The 17,094-nt window shown below is 44.9% G+C and overlaps 1 protein-coding gene across 2 annotated transcripts in view; it reads right to left on the bottom strand.

Annotated features, from left to right (window-relative positions):
- Trappc12 (trafficking protein particle complex 12) overlaps positions 1 to 17,094 on the bottom strand; it is a 65,285-nt gene that overhangs the window by 32,442 nt on the left and 15,749 nt on the right. For both annotated transcript variants that reach the window (XM_032907563.1, XM_032907564.1), the window contains exon 4: positions 166 to 279. In XM_032907563.1, the coding sequence (XP_032763454.1) occupies positions 166 to 279 (114 nt within the window). The remainder of the gene's footprint in view (positions 1 to 165; positions 280 to 17,094) is intronic.

The raw sequence follows: 17,094 nt of genomic DNA on the forward strand, positions 1-17,094 counted from the left end.
TTGCTGGAGACAGATTCTCAAGTCTTTCAGGAAGGACTAAACAGGAGGTTAATTTGGGAAGCACCAGTGGAAATCCTTGTTCAAGTCACCTTACATAAAAGGCCACAGTCCCTATATGTCCCCAAGTGGTGATGAACCAGGTAACAACACAACAGGAGTGCTCACCTGCAAGGAGTCTGTGGTGTGGTTGGTAGGCAGCCCACTCTTGCCATAGCCTTGTCCGTGGGCTGTGAGCAGGCGTCCACACAGGTCGACTGCCGCCCTCCAGTTCCTGCAGCTCTGTAAGAATAGGAGCAGGCAGTGTTAGCTGCACACACACTTTGCTTTGTGGGAGTAGCACCATCCAGATCTTAGCTAACAGGGCGAGGGCATCTGACTGGCTGGCACAGAGGCTAGTTTTTACTTGACAACATGGCCACTGTGACTTGGCAGTAAAAGTTCAAGGAACAGGTGTGTCAGGACATTCAGACCCCAACATTAGAAGTGAATGATACCTACAACATGGGGAGGTCCTACTGGACAGCTCCCGAACCCCTAATAAGACCGACTTCCTCTGTACCAGAAAGGGCTAGACTATGATTTCTGTCAATGCATAATCAGTTCAATGTTGTGCTAATGTGTCTGTAGGAGCAGCCCATGAAGAGTCAGTGAACTAGGCGAAGGCAGGACTGCCCACCAACACATAGCACATTTCCTTCATGCTACATCCAGTCAAAACCTGAGGCATGCAAAGGCTGGTAACAAGGGCAAATGACTCGTTTGCTCGGGCTCCTTCCTGTACAGTAACAAAGGAATCATGAAGGAGAACTGCAGGACATCAGTGCTTCAACCTTTGTAGGAACTAAAAGATCCTCAAACATGGTTTCTCAACACAACTGGAACTATACTGTGTCTGAGGCCGCCTGAGTCAGTCAGCAAACAGGCTGCAACAGCTGCAATGGACAAAGTGGTGTGTGACCTCCTTACTGCTAGGACCTCACAAGGACAGGCATTCAGTGCCTTTCGGGGATGGATGGAATGACCATGTGCATGGTGAGTGGCTCTCCAACAAGAAGTTTAGTGTGCGGGTGAGGTGGGTGTGCACAGCTGGGTGGCCAGACTGAACCTCAGATGTGATGCAGAGAAGAGGAAGGACAAGGAGGGAAGGGACAGGACACTTAGGGATCAGGCAGGGAAAGAAAAGGGAGGGAAGCCTTTAGGCACAGCAAGCACCAGAAACCATGTGTGGGTTCCACCAGAAAGGGCTGCTTGAGGAAGAAGAGTCAGGCCAGCAGGGACAGGCAAGTGAGCATGGAAAGGCCTTCTGGGCCTAATCTAACGGGCTATAGGAAGTCTCTGAGGAATTCGAAGTAGGAGTGATTTGACCTGCTTTTAAAGACATTTGAGTCTAGCGTACATTTTTTCTATGCATGAACTTGTGTACCTAACCCTCTTCTGGTACCCAAAACCAGTGAGGAAGCAGAACATCAGGCCGTGCTCATGGGAAGCGCCTGCATGGACAGTAGGTCTCAGTTTTCACCTGGGATTCCTAGTAATGTGCATGCTCCAGCTTCACGAGGTAGCTGAGGCAGGGGGCTGAGACAGAGGCCTCACTGCTGAAGGCTAAAGCATGCATTTAACCTCTCAGGTTCAGGGTTGGTGTGAATTACAAGCCGAGGCCATGGAGTGTGCCTCATGGATGAAGTATTAACTGAGAGGCTGTTATGGAGTCTTTCCATGGGGAGACCGACACAGTACCCCTCTTTATAGTCACCATGACAAAGTCCAACCTGGGGAGCCCATGAGTTTACTGTTTTCCTTAGAGAGCATCGGGGGGCTCAGGGAACCTCAAAGCAGTCACACCATCAGAACACCCCACCCTGGCATGGGTGACAACTTCTCCACAGCTGCACAGATGGGGCGCTCCTTTCAGTAAACCTTCAACAGTCTGTGTGCTCTACCACCTCCCTGATATTAAGAGGCTGCTTGCAAGCGGCCACGGCTGTTCTGACGAAGATGCTGAGAGGTAGTGGTTGATAACAGCATACAGGGAAATACCCTGAGTGTCTGGCAGCACTCTAGCCAGCCCCACCCGCTGGGAGCCCTTTCCTTCCATTTTGGATGACAGTGTGCACACCAACTAAGCTTTCTCAGCTTCAATTCCTCCTTTTTGCGACAGCAGAGGTGACAGACTGTTCTGGCCCAAACATCCAGGAAACTCCAAGTGCTAGCTGGAGGATCAGAACACCCTGGAGCTTTGCCTCTTTCTGGTGAGAAGGACACTGTTCAGCCAGGATTCTAGACACTGGGAGGAGTCTATGGCTTTCCTCAGAGCAGGTCACACACAGTCCTTCAGTCTGAGAAGCAGCAGTCAGCTGCTTGGATGAACCTGGTGCTGTATTTCTCTGTCCTATCTAAACCCCATCACCAGTTTCTATGTGGGACTTCTGCTCTGACTCATAGCTCAGAGATATCTTTAGATTAGTTACAATAATTTACCCAAATGCTCTCTCCAAACTCGGCAATGCTCACACCATGCAACAAGAGCCGATGTATACTTGCTCTGAATTACAAACAGGAGAGAGTAAGAGGGGGAATGAGCTGTCAAGCAGGAGCCAGCTCTGGTCTGTGTTGGAGAAGACCCCAGTGCTCCCTTCCTATGCTCCGGCTCAGGCATACTGGCCCTGCCTACTAGTGGCACTTGATGTAAGCAGTTGGGCAGTCTTCCCTCAGGAAGTGACCTGTCTTGTAGGCAGGTAAGAGCATCCTAGTGAGCAGGAGAGGTAGGGACTCCAGAGGAAGACACACGCAAAGCTGTGGAGAGTGGTGGGAGTAAGGGGATGGGGTGAGTGAGGGTGAGGGCACAAAGGCTCCTGAGGGTGGGCTGCAAAGGTGAGGCTGAGGTAGGGTGAGACAGGGAGGCAGACTGGGAGGCAGGTGAGGCCACGCCTCGGCAGTATCTACAAACTTCCAAGAGTGTTGGCTTAAAGGCTTCTTGAGTGCAATTATAAGGCCTGAGTAGATGCAATGAGGTAATGAGGAGAACTTTACAGCCAAGGCTGGCACCGATCTGTGTGCACTTGACTGGGGTGTGTGGAGAGGCTCCCAGCCTTCTCTGAGTATTGTCACAGTGAAATCGTGGATTGTGCTTAGCTGTTAGAGAGATGCGTAGCTGCAACAGATACGGCATAGCCGCAAAGCCTTGTCAATCCACCCTGTGGCTGTCTATAGCAAATCCTGCTGTTATTTCAGGGCGGCTGTGACACGAAGGCAGACCTGACTGGACTGGCACAGAGAATAAGACAGGCATCTTATTGGGCTAAGGCAACGATGACGAAAGAGACCTGAATGTCTACACTTTCTGCTTCTTCTCCCTTATCACCAACTCACAGTGATTACCAAACAGCTGCAGTATGGCAGAGGTGAGGAGTGAAACATTAAAAATCCAACCATCAGCCAGGTGGTGGTAGTGCATGCCTCTAATCTCAATACTCAGGAGGCAGAGGCAGGTGGATCTGAGTTCGAGGCCAGTCTGGTTCAGAGTGAGTTCCTGGACAGCCAGGGCTATACTGTTTCAAAAAACAAAAAAACCCAACCTAACCCAACCCAACCCAAACCGAAAAAAGAGAGAAAAACACAACAACAACAAAACAAAAATATCCCTTTCATGAAAACTTGTGGAATCTGAGGGAAGAGGGCTTGTGTCACAGGACTGTACAGAAGGGTGGGGAACCAGGCCAGTGATGACACACTAGGGGGTTGGGTGCAATGAATTTTAGTTCAGAATGTGGATCCAGGGAAATAGGAGGGAGAGACAGGGAGAAGGGAAGGGGCATGATTCAACAACGTGACATTTGGTTCAGCTTAACTCTAGATAACGGAAGAATCTGTTGGATATGCATCAAGTGTGCACATGTGTAGGAAGAAGTGAGAAGATACACACTTGCTCACATGCATTATTTCCAAGACCAGTCCCTCAGATGGGAAAAACCGCCCCAGGCTGCTGGGACCATGGTGCATGAAGTCTCAGGAGATAGCAAGCAGCCAGAGTGGATGGTGAACCCAGCCATTGTGGTCGGGAAACCTGTGGAGCTTGGGAACACACTGAGCTCAGGAAGCTACAAAGCAACAGGGAGGCAGGATAGGAGTCAGAGGATGACCAGGGTGTTGGGCACCCTGGTGACAGTGGGGACTCAGAGCTGACCAGAGTGCAGCAATAGCTGCAGGCCCAAACTGGCCTGTGCATCCAGATTCCAAGCAGGGGTGTGGAGCTGGGTGAGGTGGCCTATGCCTGCAGCCTTACACAGTTTGAGGTTACATACTGAACATGAGGCATGGTGGCTTGAAAGAAAATGGCTCCTGTAGGCCCAATAGAGAGTGGTACCATTAGGAGGTGTGACCTTGCTGCAGTAGGTGTGGCCTTGTTGGAAGAAGTGTGTCACTCGGGGTGGACATTGAAGCCAGTCCCACTGTATCTTACTCTCTTCCGGCTGCCTGCCGATCTGGATGCAGAACTCCCAGCTACCTCTCCAGCACCATATCTGCCACCATGGGAGCATATATGCTCCCATGCTCACCATGACAACAACGGACTGTCCTCTGAACTGTAAGCCCGCCCCAATTAAATGTTTTCCTTTATAAGAGTTGCTGTGATCATGGTTTCTCTTCACAGCGATAGAAACCCTAACTGAAAAAAACAGAACAAACCAGAAACAACAAAAAAGTTCCATGAACAAACAAATAACAACAATAAAATTCTAAACTCCAATATAAAATGGTGTGGTGGTGCTAAGATAATGTGTACCTGAGTAAGGCTTAGTTGTTCTTGGATAAAAAATTATCCACATCTTTCTCCATTGAGGACAAGGATTCAACTTCTCATCGTGACAAATGGAGGAAGGGTGAAAAAAACTGAAAATGTTTTGAGATGGACACACAGGTTAGAGGCCGCAGACCACTTATTTGCTCATGAAACTGAGAATGGGAGTTAACGATTGTTGCAGAGTGGCCTGGGGCAGCCCCAGGGGATGTGGGTGCCACAGACAGCTATGGGTGTCTTGTGGACCAGTTCTGGTGCAACGGTGATTGCTTACTTGGTAATGACGCACAGTACCCTCCTCTGTACACAGCAGGCACTAAGTACGTGTCTCATACACTTTCCTTATTCTTGTCATTCTTTAATTGTCGGGAGCCCACAGCTGGGTAGGGCCCTTTCCCTCGTCTGCCTCTGTAAGCACACACCTGCATCAGCAGTGAGCTGCCCTGGGCTAATGCAACCCTTAGGGGACACATAATTATATCAATTATTCAAAAGAGTGTCACCTGACTCCTACTGGCCACCTCTGAGAACTGCCATTGTCTGTCCTGGTCTCTAACCCCTCCCAGCCTGCTCTAGTGCTGACTCACCTGTGGCATCTTCCTCTAATCGAGCCGACAGAGCTGGGGTGCGGGCTCACCTTCCAGCCCTTGGTAAACTTCCTGTTCTTCATTGCCTCGTGCACATGCTCAGCATGGCTGCACTGAGAGAGTGGGACTCCACTCTTGGGGATCAAAGTATCTTGGGTCTCAATGGTCAGTGGCCACCAAAGACCAACAGTGTCTAACAGTTTCATTCCTTAGCACTTAACTTCACATGGTGCTAAGGTGGAAATGAGTTTGGTGCGTTGGTACAAGCTGTGGAAGTCAGAGGACAACCTTGGCTATCATTCCTCAGATGTGCTCCATCTTGTTTTCTTGAGACAGGGTCTCTCGCTAACCAAGTACTCCAGACTGGCTGAGCAGTGAGTCCTGAAGGTCCATCGCCCTGTTTCCTCAGTGTGAGGATTACATGTGTGTGATGACAAAGGTGTAAAAGTGTGCCTGGTGTTTTAACACACGTTCTGGTGATCAAACTCAGGACCACCTAGTTGCACAGTTAAGTGATTTATTAGCTGACCCATCGCCCAGCCTAGAAAAGTATTATTTATTGTAGCATTTCTGATAAACAGACATTCAAAGAATTGGGAGCAGACAGTAAACTCACTGCAAAATAAAATGACAAAAGTGTTTACTTATACTAACAAAGAAACACAAATTATAAAAAAAAAAGCAGATGCCTTTGTTTGCCTAAGAAATCAGGAAAAAGTTTCAAAAGCCAGAAGTGGGGTCAAATAAGCAGGTACTGAAGTGACAGGGAGATAAAGGAAACAGAGCCACCGACAGGTCTTCATGTTCTGCCTCTGTAAGGGCGCTGTGATGAGGACCTCCCACTGGCTGCTATGTATGCCAGGGCTTTAAAAGTCCACGGTGGCGTTCCTGGGAGAAATGCTCAGCACATTTCCATGCCTGGCCTGCTCAGCTTGCTGCTCACCTGACCCCACCATGGCCACCACTCGCAGGCTGGAAGGATTGTGGTAACTACTGGAGAACCAAGCAAGACTGTGGTGGCCAGCCGCTGGAAGCAGAGAGGAGCAGGAGCAGCTCCATGGAAAGTGCACTTGAGAGCCAGCCCACTGTGTCATCACTCAGGCAGGCCACCACCGCCTTTCCTATACTCTGGGAGAGAAGGCTGAGCAACCTAGTTGTTGGTGGAGACACAGACTGCTTCACACTGGTTCTGCACCAGGGAAGGAGAGCAGAATAACAGGAAAACTGAAGGGTGGAGGTGGTGGAGGTGTGGTGGCAACGTCATTGAGTTCCAGTGAAAGCTCCACCATTACCCAGCACAGGGACAACGGGGTGGGGTCAACAAGCAGCCTCCAAATATATTCTTTCAATGCCGCCCAGTTTTCTTAGCATCAACGTTTCACATGTAGCTACTTCAAGGGTTAGATTAAGTAGGGCCACACTTGGGTCAGTAAATATGGCTGCTAAAACAGGGACTCTCTAATGTAAGGAAAACATACCTTATATATAAAACTATAGAGAAGTATCATGTGAAATTTGAGTAGCATTTTGTAAATACACCTAAAATTACCTTCATATGTGTGTGTGTGTGTGTGTGTGTGTGTGTGTGTGTGTGTGTGTGTGTGTGTGTGTAATATGGAGGAGGCCTTGTACGTATCCAGATCTACACTAATACAAACACCCATTTGCAAGCTCAGGCACATTGGGAATGAAAGCCTCCCTGCACCCTCTCTGGGACGGCTCCCCCTTTCTGGCCCTCTAGAAATGGGCATGTCCATTACTCTCCTCCCACTGCAGTGGTGGCTCCAACCACACCCTACCCAGTGATGGCCTTTCAATCAGTCCTTCAGAACCAGAGAATACAGGAGCTGCAGGTGACTAATGAGCTCTCCTGTTTGCTTCCTGTGACCACACAGCCTGCCTGACTCTTCAGCAGTCACACCACTCCTTCCAGCTGCCACATGGTGGCCATGGTAGGAACCACAGGCAGCAAGCTGAGGTCAGGTGTGGGGGTGTGTTGAAAAGTTTAAGGATTTAGACCCAGGAGCTCTCTGTACCCTCGCTATCAGCAGGCGCAAATCTAGCCAATGGACACTGTTAGAAAACCACATGTAGGCTGTTTTCATGCCAGACTTCCTCCAACGCAGCCTACAGCTGCACACACACAGTTGAGGGCACTGGAGTTAGAATGCAGTGAGGACAACTACATTGGAGGTTGTGTAAGAAAGAAAGACCCCGTGATGGTAAACAAAGGATCTGAAAACCTACAGCTTTTGGTAACCCCCTGGGTTCCTGAAAACCATCTCCTTGGATACCAAGGGATGACTGTAATAGATACTGAATCTCCTAATGTTAAGTTTTATGATGCCACATTGTATGTTGGTATCTGTTTAACACATTAGAAAGTCAATTAGAATTTGTATGTAGGCAAAAATACGTAATGAGAAAAATCTGTGCACATATTTTAGAAACAATTCTTATACAGTAAAGGCTATTTTATAACCACTCTGTATAGATATCTACCACAAGTAAAACACTTAAATGTGCAATAAAATTATTTGTAAGGAATTTACAGATATGAAGTGATCCATAAATGATTAAAAATAATAAATGTCCCCTTCCAATTTCCATCTGTGCCCAGAACTGACCCTGTGCCAGCGCTCTTTGTACCCAGATCCTGCCGGGAGAGAGCTGGACTCCCAGGAGTGCTGACATTCCTGAGAGCACAGGTGAGACCACCATTTCTGCTCTGAGGGACCAGCCTGGAGCCCTCAAGACACAGGCACCTAGGAGCAGTTTGGGATAGGATCCTTTTGGTTTCCATCTGTGCTTGGAGCTGACCATGTGCCATAGCTCTAAGTACCCAAGTCCCAATGGGAGAGAGCTGGTCTCCTAGGAGGGTTGACACACAGGCTTATAGGAGGGTCAAACCACTGTCAGAGACAGCAAGACCAGCTAACAGCAGAGATAACCAGATCGTGAGAGGCAAGTGCAAGAACCTAAGCAACAGAAACTAAGGCAACTTTGCATCATCAGAACCCAGTTCTCCTACCACAGCAAGTTCTGGGTACCCCAACATACCAGAAAAGCAAGATTCTGATTTAAAATCATATCTCATAATGATATTAGAGGTCTTTAAGAAGGACATAAATAACTCCCTTAAAGAAATACAGGACAACACAGGTAAACAAACTGAAGCCCTTAAAGAGAAAAAACAAAAACAAAAACAAAATCCCTAAAAGAATTACAGGAAACCAATCAAACGGGTGAAGGAATTGAGCAAAACCATCCAGGATTTAAAAATGGAAATAGAAACAAGAAAGAAATCACAAAGGGAGACAATCAAGGAGGTAGAAAACCTAGGAAAGAGATCAGGAGTCATAGATATAAGCATCACCAATAGAATACAAGAGATAGAAGAGAGAATCTCAGGGGCAGAAGATACCAAAGAAAACACTGACACAACCTTCAAAGATAATGTAAAACACAAAAAGTTCCTAACCCCAAACATCCAGGAAATTCAGGACACAATGAGAAGATCAAATCTAAGAATAAAAGGTATAGAAGAAAAGAAAGCTTCCCAACTTAAAGGGTCAGTAAATATAGTCAACAAAATTATAGAAGAAAACTTCTCTAACCTAAAGAAAGAGATACCCATAAGCATAAAAGAAGCCTACAGAACTCCAAATAGATTGGACCAGAAAAGAAATTCCTCCCATCACGTAATAGTCAAAACACCAAAGGCAAAGAACAAAGAAAGAACATTAAAAGCAGTAAGGGAAAAAGGTCAAGTAACATATAAAGGCAGATCTATCATAATTACAACAGACTTCTCACCAGAGACTATGAAAGCCAGAAGATCCTGGACAGATGTTATATAGACACCAAGAGAACACAAATGCTAGGCCAGGCTACTATATCCAGCAAAATTTTCAATTAACATAGAAGGAAAAAACAAGATATTCCATGACAAAACCAAATTTACACAATTATCTTTCCACAAATCCAGCCCTGCAAAGGATAATAGATAGAAAACTCCAACACGAGGAGGGAAACTACACCCTAGAAAAAGCAAGAAAGTAATCTTCTTTCAACTAACCCAAAAGAAGATAGCCAAACAAACATAATTCCACCTCTAACAACAAAAATAATAGGAAACAACAATCATTGGTCTCTGACATCACTCAACATTAATTAATTAATTAATTAATTAATTAAGGGACTCAATTCCCCAATAAAAAGACACAGACTAACAGACTGGATACATAAACAGGACCTACCATTTTGCTGCATACAGGAAATGCACCTCTATGACAGAGACACACATTTCCTCAGAGTAAAAGGGTGGAAAAATTTTTCCAAGCAAAAGGTCCCAAGAAACAAGCTGGAGTAGTCATTCTAATATCAAATAAAATAGACTTTCAACCAAAAGTCATCAAAAAAGATAAGGCAGCATATTTCACACTTGTCAAAGGAAAAATGAACCAAGATGAACTCTCAATCTTATCAATGCTCCAAATGCAAGAGCACCTACATTCATAAAAGAAACAAAGCACTTGTTGCACCTCACACGATAATAGTAGGAGACTTCAACACCCCACTTTCATCAATAGACAGATCATGGAAACAGAAACTAAACAGAGACACAGTGAAACTAACAAAAGTTATGAAAGAAATGGATTTAACAGACATCTATAAAACATTTCATTCTAAAACAAAAGAGTATACCTTCTGCTCAGCACCTCATGGTACCTTCTCTAAAACTAACCATATAATCGGCCACAAAACAAACCTCAACAGATAAAAGAAGGTAGAAATGATCCCATGCATCCTATCAGATCACCATGGACTAAGGCTGGTCTTCAAAACCAACAAAAACAACAGAAAGCCCACATATACATGGAAGCTGAACAATGCTCTACTCAATGATAATTTGGTCAAGGAAGAAATAAACAAAAAATTAAAGACATTTTAGAATTTAATGAAAATGAAGGCACAACATACTCAACTTATGGGACACAATGAAAGCAGTGCTAAAAGGCAAACTCATAGCTCTGAGTGCTTCCAAAAAGAAACTGGAGAGAGCATACACTAACAGCTGGACAGCACACCTGAAAGCTCTAGAACAAAAAGAAGCAAATACACCCAAGAGGAGTGGACAGCAGAAAATAATCAAACTCAGGGCTGAAATCAACCAAGTAGAGACAAAGAATCAACAAAACCAGAATCTGGTTCTTTGAGAAAAATCAACTAGATAAACCCTTAGCCAGAGTAACCAGTGGGCACAGAGAGCGTATCCAAATTAACAAAATCAGAAATGAAAAGGGAGATATAACAGAAACTGAGGAAATTCAAAAAAATCATCAGATCCTACTACAAAAGCCTAGACTCAACAAAACTGGAAAATCTGGAGGAAATGGACAATTTTCTAGACAAATACCAGGTACCAAAGTTAAGTCAGGATCAGATAAACCATCTACACAGTCCCATAACCCCTAAAGAAATAGAAGCAGTCATTAAAAGTCTCCCAACCAAAAAGCCCAGGATGAAATGGGTTTAGTGCAGAATTCTATCAGATCTTCATAGATGTCCTCATACCAATACTCTCCAAACTATTCCACAAAACAAAAAAAAGGAAGGAGCACTACCCAATTTATTCTACAAATCCACAATTATGCTTATACCTAAACCACACAAAGACCCAACAAAGAATGAGAACTTCAGACCAATTTCCCTTAAGAATATTGATGCCAAAATACTCAATAAAATTCTCTCAAACCGAATCCAAGAACATATCAAAACGATCATCTATCATGATCAAGTAGGCTTTATCCCAGGGATGCAGGGATGTTTCAAAATACAGAAATCCATCAATGTAATCCACTATATGAACAAACTCAAAGAAAAAAAAACCCCACACGATCATCTCATTAAATGCTGAGAAAGCATTTGACAAAATTCAACACTCCTTCATGATAAAAGTCCTGTAAAGAATAGGAATCAAGGCCCATACCTAAACATAGCAAAAGCAATATAAAGAAAACAGTAGCCATCATCAAACTAAATGGAGAGAAACTGGAAGCAATCCCACTAAAACCAGGGACTAGACAAGGCTGCCCACTCTCTCCCTACCTATTCAATATAGTACTCAAAGTCCTAGCCAGAGTAATCAGACAACAAAAGGAGGTCAAAGGGATACAAATTGGAAAGGAAGAAATCAAAATATCATTATTTGCAGATGATGATAGTATAGTTAAGTGACCCCAAAAATTCCACCACAGAACTCATACAGCTGATAAACACCTTCAGCTGGATATAAAATTAATTCAAACAAATCAGTAGCCTTCCTCTATTCAAAGGATAAACAGGCTGAGTAAAAAATTAGGGAAATGACATCGTTCACAATAGTCATGAATAACATAAAATACCTTGGTGTGACCCTGACAAAGCAAGTGAAAGATCTGTATGACAAGAACTTCAAGTCTTTGAAGAAAGATGTTGAAGAAGATCTCAGAAGAGGGAAAGACCTCCCATGCTCACGGCAGGGATTAATATAGTAAAAATGGTGATCTTGCTGAAAGCAATCTATAGATTCAACGCAATCTCCATCAAAATTCCAACTCAATTCTTTACTGAGTTAGAAAGAGCAATTTGCAAATTCATTTGGAATAATAAAAAACCCAGGATAGTGGAACTATTCTCAAAAATAAAAGAACTTCTGGGGGAAATCACTGTATGGTATTGGTACAAAGACAGGCAGGTAAATCAATGGAATAGAATTGAAGACCCAGGGGCTGTAGAGATGGCTCAGTGGTTAAGAGCACTGACTGCTCTTCCTGAGTTCAAATCCCAGCAACCACATGGTGGCTCACAACCATCTGTAATGAGGTCTGATGCCCTCTTCTGGTGTGTCTGAAGACAGCTGCAGTGTACTCACATATAATAAATAAATAAATCTTAAAAAAAAAAAAAAGAATTGAAGACCCAGAGATGAACCCACACATCTATGGTCACTTGATCTTTGACAAAGGAGCTAAAACCGTCCAGTGGAAAAAAGACAGCATTTTTAACACATGGTGCTGGTTCAACTGGAGGTCAGCATGTAGAAGAATGCAAATTGACCCACTCTTATCTCCTTGTATAAAGCTCAAGTCCAAGTGGATCAAGGACCTCCACATAAAACCAGATACACTCAACCTATTAGAAGAAAAAGTAGGGAAGAGTCTAAGGGCTAATATCCAATACATACAAAGAACTCAAGAAGTTAGACTCCAGAGAGCCAAATAGCCCTATTAAAAATGGGGTACAGAGCCAAACAAAGATTTCTCAACTGAGGAATATCAAGTGTCCGAGAATCACCTAAAGAAATGTTCAACATCCTTACTCAGCAGGGAAATACAAAACAAAACAACCCTGAGACTCCACTTCACATCAGCCAGAATGGCTAAGATCAAAAACTCAGGTGACAGCAGATGCTGGCATGTATATAGAGACCAGAGGAGAAAGCTGAGCGTCTTCCTTTCTTGTTCTCTGCTTTATTCCTGGAAACAGCATCTCTCACTGTACCAGAGCCTTGCTCTTTTGGTTTTGCTGGCTGGCCAGTGAGGTTCTGGGGCTCATCTGTTTCTTCCCCAATGCTACAATGACAGGAGTAAATATGCAACCAGGCCTGCCTTTTATGTGGGTGCTGGGGATTTGAACCCAGGTCCCATGCATAAGCACTCTTATCCAGTGTTCCATCGATCAGCTGTCAGCCCTTGTAATGTTTTAGCCTTGACTGCCCTGAAACTTGATTTGCAAACCTGGCTGTAGACTCAGAGGTGTGCCTGCCTCTGCCTCCCCAGTACTGAGATTGAAGACGTTCCTCACCATACCTGGTTGTAAGCGATATTTTTGGCATATCTTTCTATACCTGCACACAGGAGGTTTTTACTGTTGGCTGATTTCTTGTTTTGAGGTATTTCTGAGAGCGCAGCTCAGGCCTAGAAGCAATCCTCCTGCTTCTCCTAGGGCTGTGTGTTCTTTTCTTTTTGTCTTGCCTTTTTTGAAATCCTGTCTTTACTGTCAATCAAAATCCCGTTGGCCTCTGCTCTCCCTTTTCTGTGGTGTTGAAAACAAGCTCAGGGCCTTGTGCATACTAAACCAGTGCTCTGCTACTAAGCTATGACCTTATCCTTTCTGCAGGAACTTCTGGAGTGTATTTTGGATCTCTAAGTCAGGATCTGACATAGATTAGACTGGCCTTAACCTTCTTCACAGCTGAGGCTGGCCTAGAACTTGGGATCCTTCTGCTTCCCTCTCCCAATCTCCTGCTGGGGTTGCAGGTGTGGGCCACCACAACTGGTCTTCCAAGAAGTTTTGCAAAGCCTAACATTGGAAGTGGGGTCAAAGGTTATCAAGCATCCATGTGAAGGATGATTTTTATGTAAACTTGATACCTACTATAGTCATTTAGAAAGAGGCGACTTTAATTGAGAAAATGGTCCTTTCCATTATATTGGCCAGGGGGAAAACCTGTAGTGCATTTTCTTGACTGATGATTGTGTGGGTGAACTCAGCTCAAACTGGAGAAATGCCACCTCTGGGCTGGTGGGCCTGGGGCCTATAAGAAAGCAGGCTGAGCAAGCCAGAGGGAGCAAGCCAGGAAGCAGCACTCCTCCATGGCCTCTGCATCAGCTCCTGCCTCCAGGTTCCTGCTTGAGTTCCTGTCTTGGCTTCTCTCAATGGAGCCCTTCTGCCTCAGGCTGCTTTTGTTAACGGTGTTTCACCACAGCAGCAGAGACCTGCCTAGGACCATCCATGTCAGCGGCTGCCCTCAGGCTCCTCTGTAGGTGGTTTATGGACTCCTAGCTCCAGCTCTGGCTGTGGTGCTGACTTCTGCTAAGCCACTGGGGTTGGGATGCTCCTGCTCTGTTTTTGCATTTGTGACCTCTGATGGAGTTGAGCACGTCCATATTTACTGGCCACCTATCTCTAGGAGCCTCTTCATGTCTTTTACCTCTTTTCCTACCAGCCCATTTCTTCTTCACAGTCTGAGAAGTTCTCTTTATGTCTTGAATGTGGGTCTTCTGTCATTTCCACATATTCAAAGCTTTAGATTTATTCAGTCTTTTTCGTCCTTTTCCTTCAATGTTTAGGTTTTTGTGGTGGTGTTGGTGGTGCTGGAACTGACCCTGTACACACTGGGCAATCACTCCACCACTGAGGTACCCTCCCTGCCCAGAGCTACTTCTCAGGATCTCTCACCCACTTCTTGCTGTTTGACGTGATAATTATTTTCTTAGTGTATTTTTGCTATTCTCAGCATCTTCTAACTTCTCGTTTCCCTTCTATTTTCAATGTTAGATACTGGAAATGTTTGGTAAAGAAATCTTTTTTAAATATTTAAAGTTAGAATTTGAAGCATGCCACATAATGTGTTAGGCTCCAAGGAATCTTACAGAAAGTCTGTCTCTATTGGATAGGCCACGCAGCACTCTGATGATGACCTTAGTTTGGAAGGAGAAAAATTTCTAAATTTAAATAAATATTACTTTCTAAAAACTAGGAAATAAGGCTCTGAAAACTGAACACAGGCATTCTCTGATTTCCAGTGTTAGGGCAAATCGCCCAGTGTGAAGTATCCGAGTGATTAGAGCAAGTGCGCTGCTCGCCCACATGCACTCAGAACACCACGGGAGTGACTAGAATGGCCTTCTCTCCAGGCAGTGACATTCGCTTCTCTGTAAATTACAGTCTGAGAACACTCTGACAGTGTGACTTAGGAAAATATATTCAGAAGCTCTTTCCTGTCCTTAAAGATGGCAGGAATTACTTAGGACACAAGTAAACACCATGGTCTTTCTATAAACACACCTGTCTTGAGCTGCTCCCTGGGTCCCTGCAGTGGGATCTCAAATGGCCTCGAGCATTTTCAGTGTATGGGAGCACGATAAAAGCATGCATTAACATAGGGAAAAACTACAGACGGTAGAAACACACCAGGCAGATAGATTACAATCAGTATCAGGCCCGTGAGTACATTAGAGATGTACGGGGACATGAATCCTGCACTTTTTTTTTTTAAAGTCCAAATTGAGGAGGGGGAACGGCCGCCCCTTGCCATGGAAAGGTCTGCTCGATTACCAGCTCACATGGGCAAGGAGATGGTCACCTACAACCTCACCAGCAATGACAGACACTTAAAGTAGCTGTCCCTGCTTTTCTTTTTTTTTAAACCAGCAACTTCCTTTTTTTTTTTTTTTCTCAATAAAGTCTTATTTTCTTAAAAATCTTGCTACAATCCCCAGTCTGGTCTCAACTCATAGTCCTCCTACCTCAGCCTCAGACTGCTCAAATTACAGGAACCTGTTGACCTGCAGAGCAACATAAAGCCTTAATCACAGGAATAACCACAGAATCATTTGAGTAAGGGAACCAATGGGACACTAGATTGACATTTACTAAAAATTAAGCCCTAATTGTTAGGTATATAATACACCCCAGCATGTGAGTCACTGACCTTTCTGAGAACACATCGGTAGTGTAGTGAAAGATGCTGAGAGGAATAGTAACTCTGGGGGCACACTGTTGTTGGCAGACCCTGGGTTGGCCTGCCATGGTGACAGCTGCCTGCTTCTGTCATCGGACAAAGTCTCTACTGGGGTCCAGTACTCTTCCAAGTTATCCAGTGAAGACCTGTGTGTGTTTCTGGTGACCACACAATTGTTCTAGAACAGTGGTAGAGAAGGGGAGACATGGAGAGTTTGACCTCCCAGACTCTGGAAGGATCCCTCAGTGCTCTCAAGTGGAAAAGCTGGGACTCTACCCTGGACACAAAAAGCCCAATGGATTCCTGGTGCTGACTGGACTCAGGGAACGGTTACTCAGGCACTGAACAAGCAGCTATGTGTGAAGGCACAGTGGCGAGAGAGAAGAAGCAAGCCAACATTCACTACCAGGGTCAGGAAAGCTGGGGTGTCTCTCAGGGCTAGGCTGCTGATGAAGAGTCCCCTCAGGCCAGCGAGTCTGGGGTGTGAGGTTTTAGGAAATAGTATCACATCTCTAAATCAGCGTCCACTACACAAGTGACTGGGAAGTCACCTTCAGAGAGTCAGGCCAGCCACAGGCTTTTGCTATCAGTTTTCAGAGCCAAAAGCCTGACATGTATTTGCTGAATAAACACATAAACTGAGATAACAGAATATGAAATTTGTTTCAAGTCCATCAGACACAGACACACGGAGACACACAAATACATACAGAGACACGCAAACAGATACATACACAGGCACACTGTTATATACATAGACACACAGAAAGACAGACACTCCAGTTTTAGTCACTACTCTGTAAAGTACCCCAGTGCACACAGTCAGTGGTTCAGAAATACTATGTCCTGCGGCAGGGAATGACAAAGGTCCATCAGAAAGCACGTCTTCTGGGGCTGTGCAGTACCTACGTAGGCACCGCTGGGATACATAGAACATTGCCGCAGGTTCTTGTTTTCTAATCTGCAAAGTGAGGACTTTTGGGTGGGAATAGTTCCCCCAAACATGCCCCTCCCCACTTTTGGGAACAGGTTTATTTAGTGTCATGGTTTCAAGTTACAGTCCATCACAGTGAAAAAGGCAAGAAGGCAGGGTAATTTTGTCCTTTGTGTTAGACCACTCCCCCTCCCCACCTTATTTTGCTGATTAGGAAGCAGACAGTTTTAAAAACAAAAATAACCCTCCCAAATTCCCAGCTTCT

This window comes from Rattus rattus, chromosome 7 (genome assembly GCF_011064425.1).
Source record: "Rattus rattus isolate New Zealand chromosome 7, Rrattus_CSIRO_v1, whole genome shotgun sequence".
Taxonomy (NCBI): Eukaryota; Metazoa; Chordata; class Mammalia; order Rodentia; family Muridae; genus Rattus; species Rattus rattus.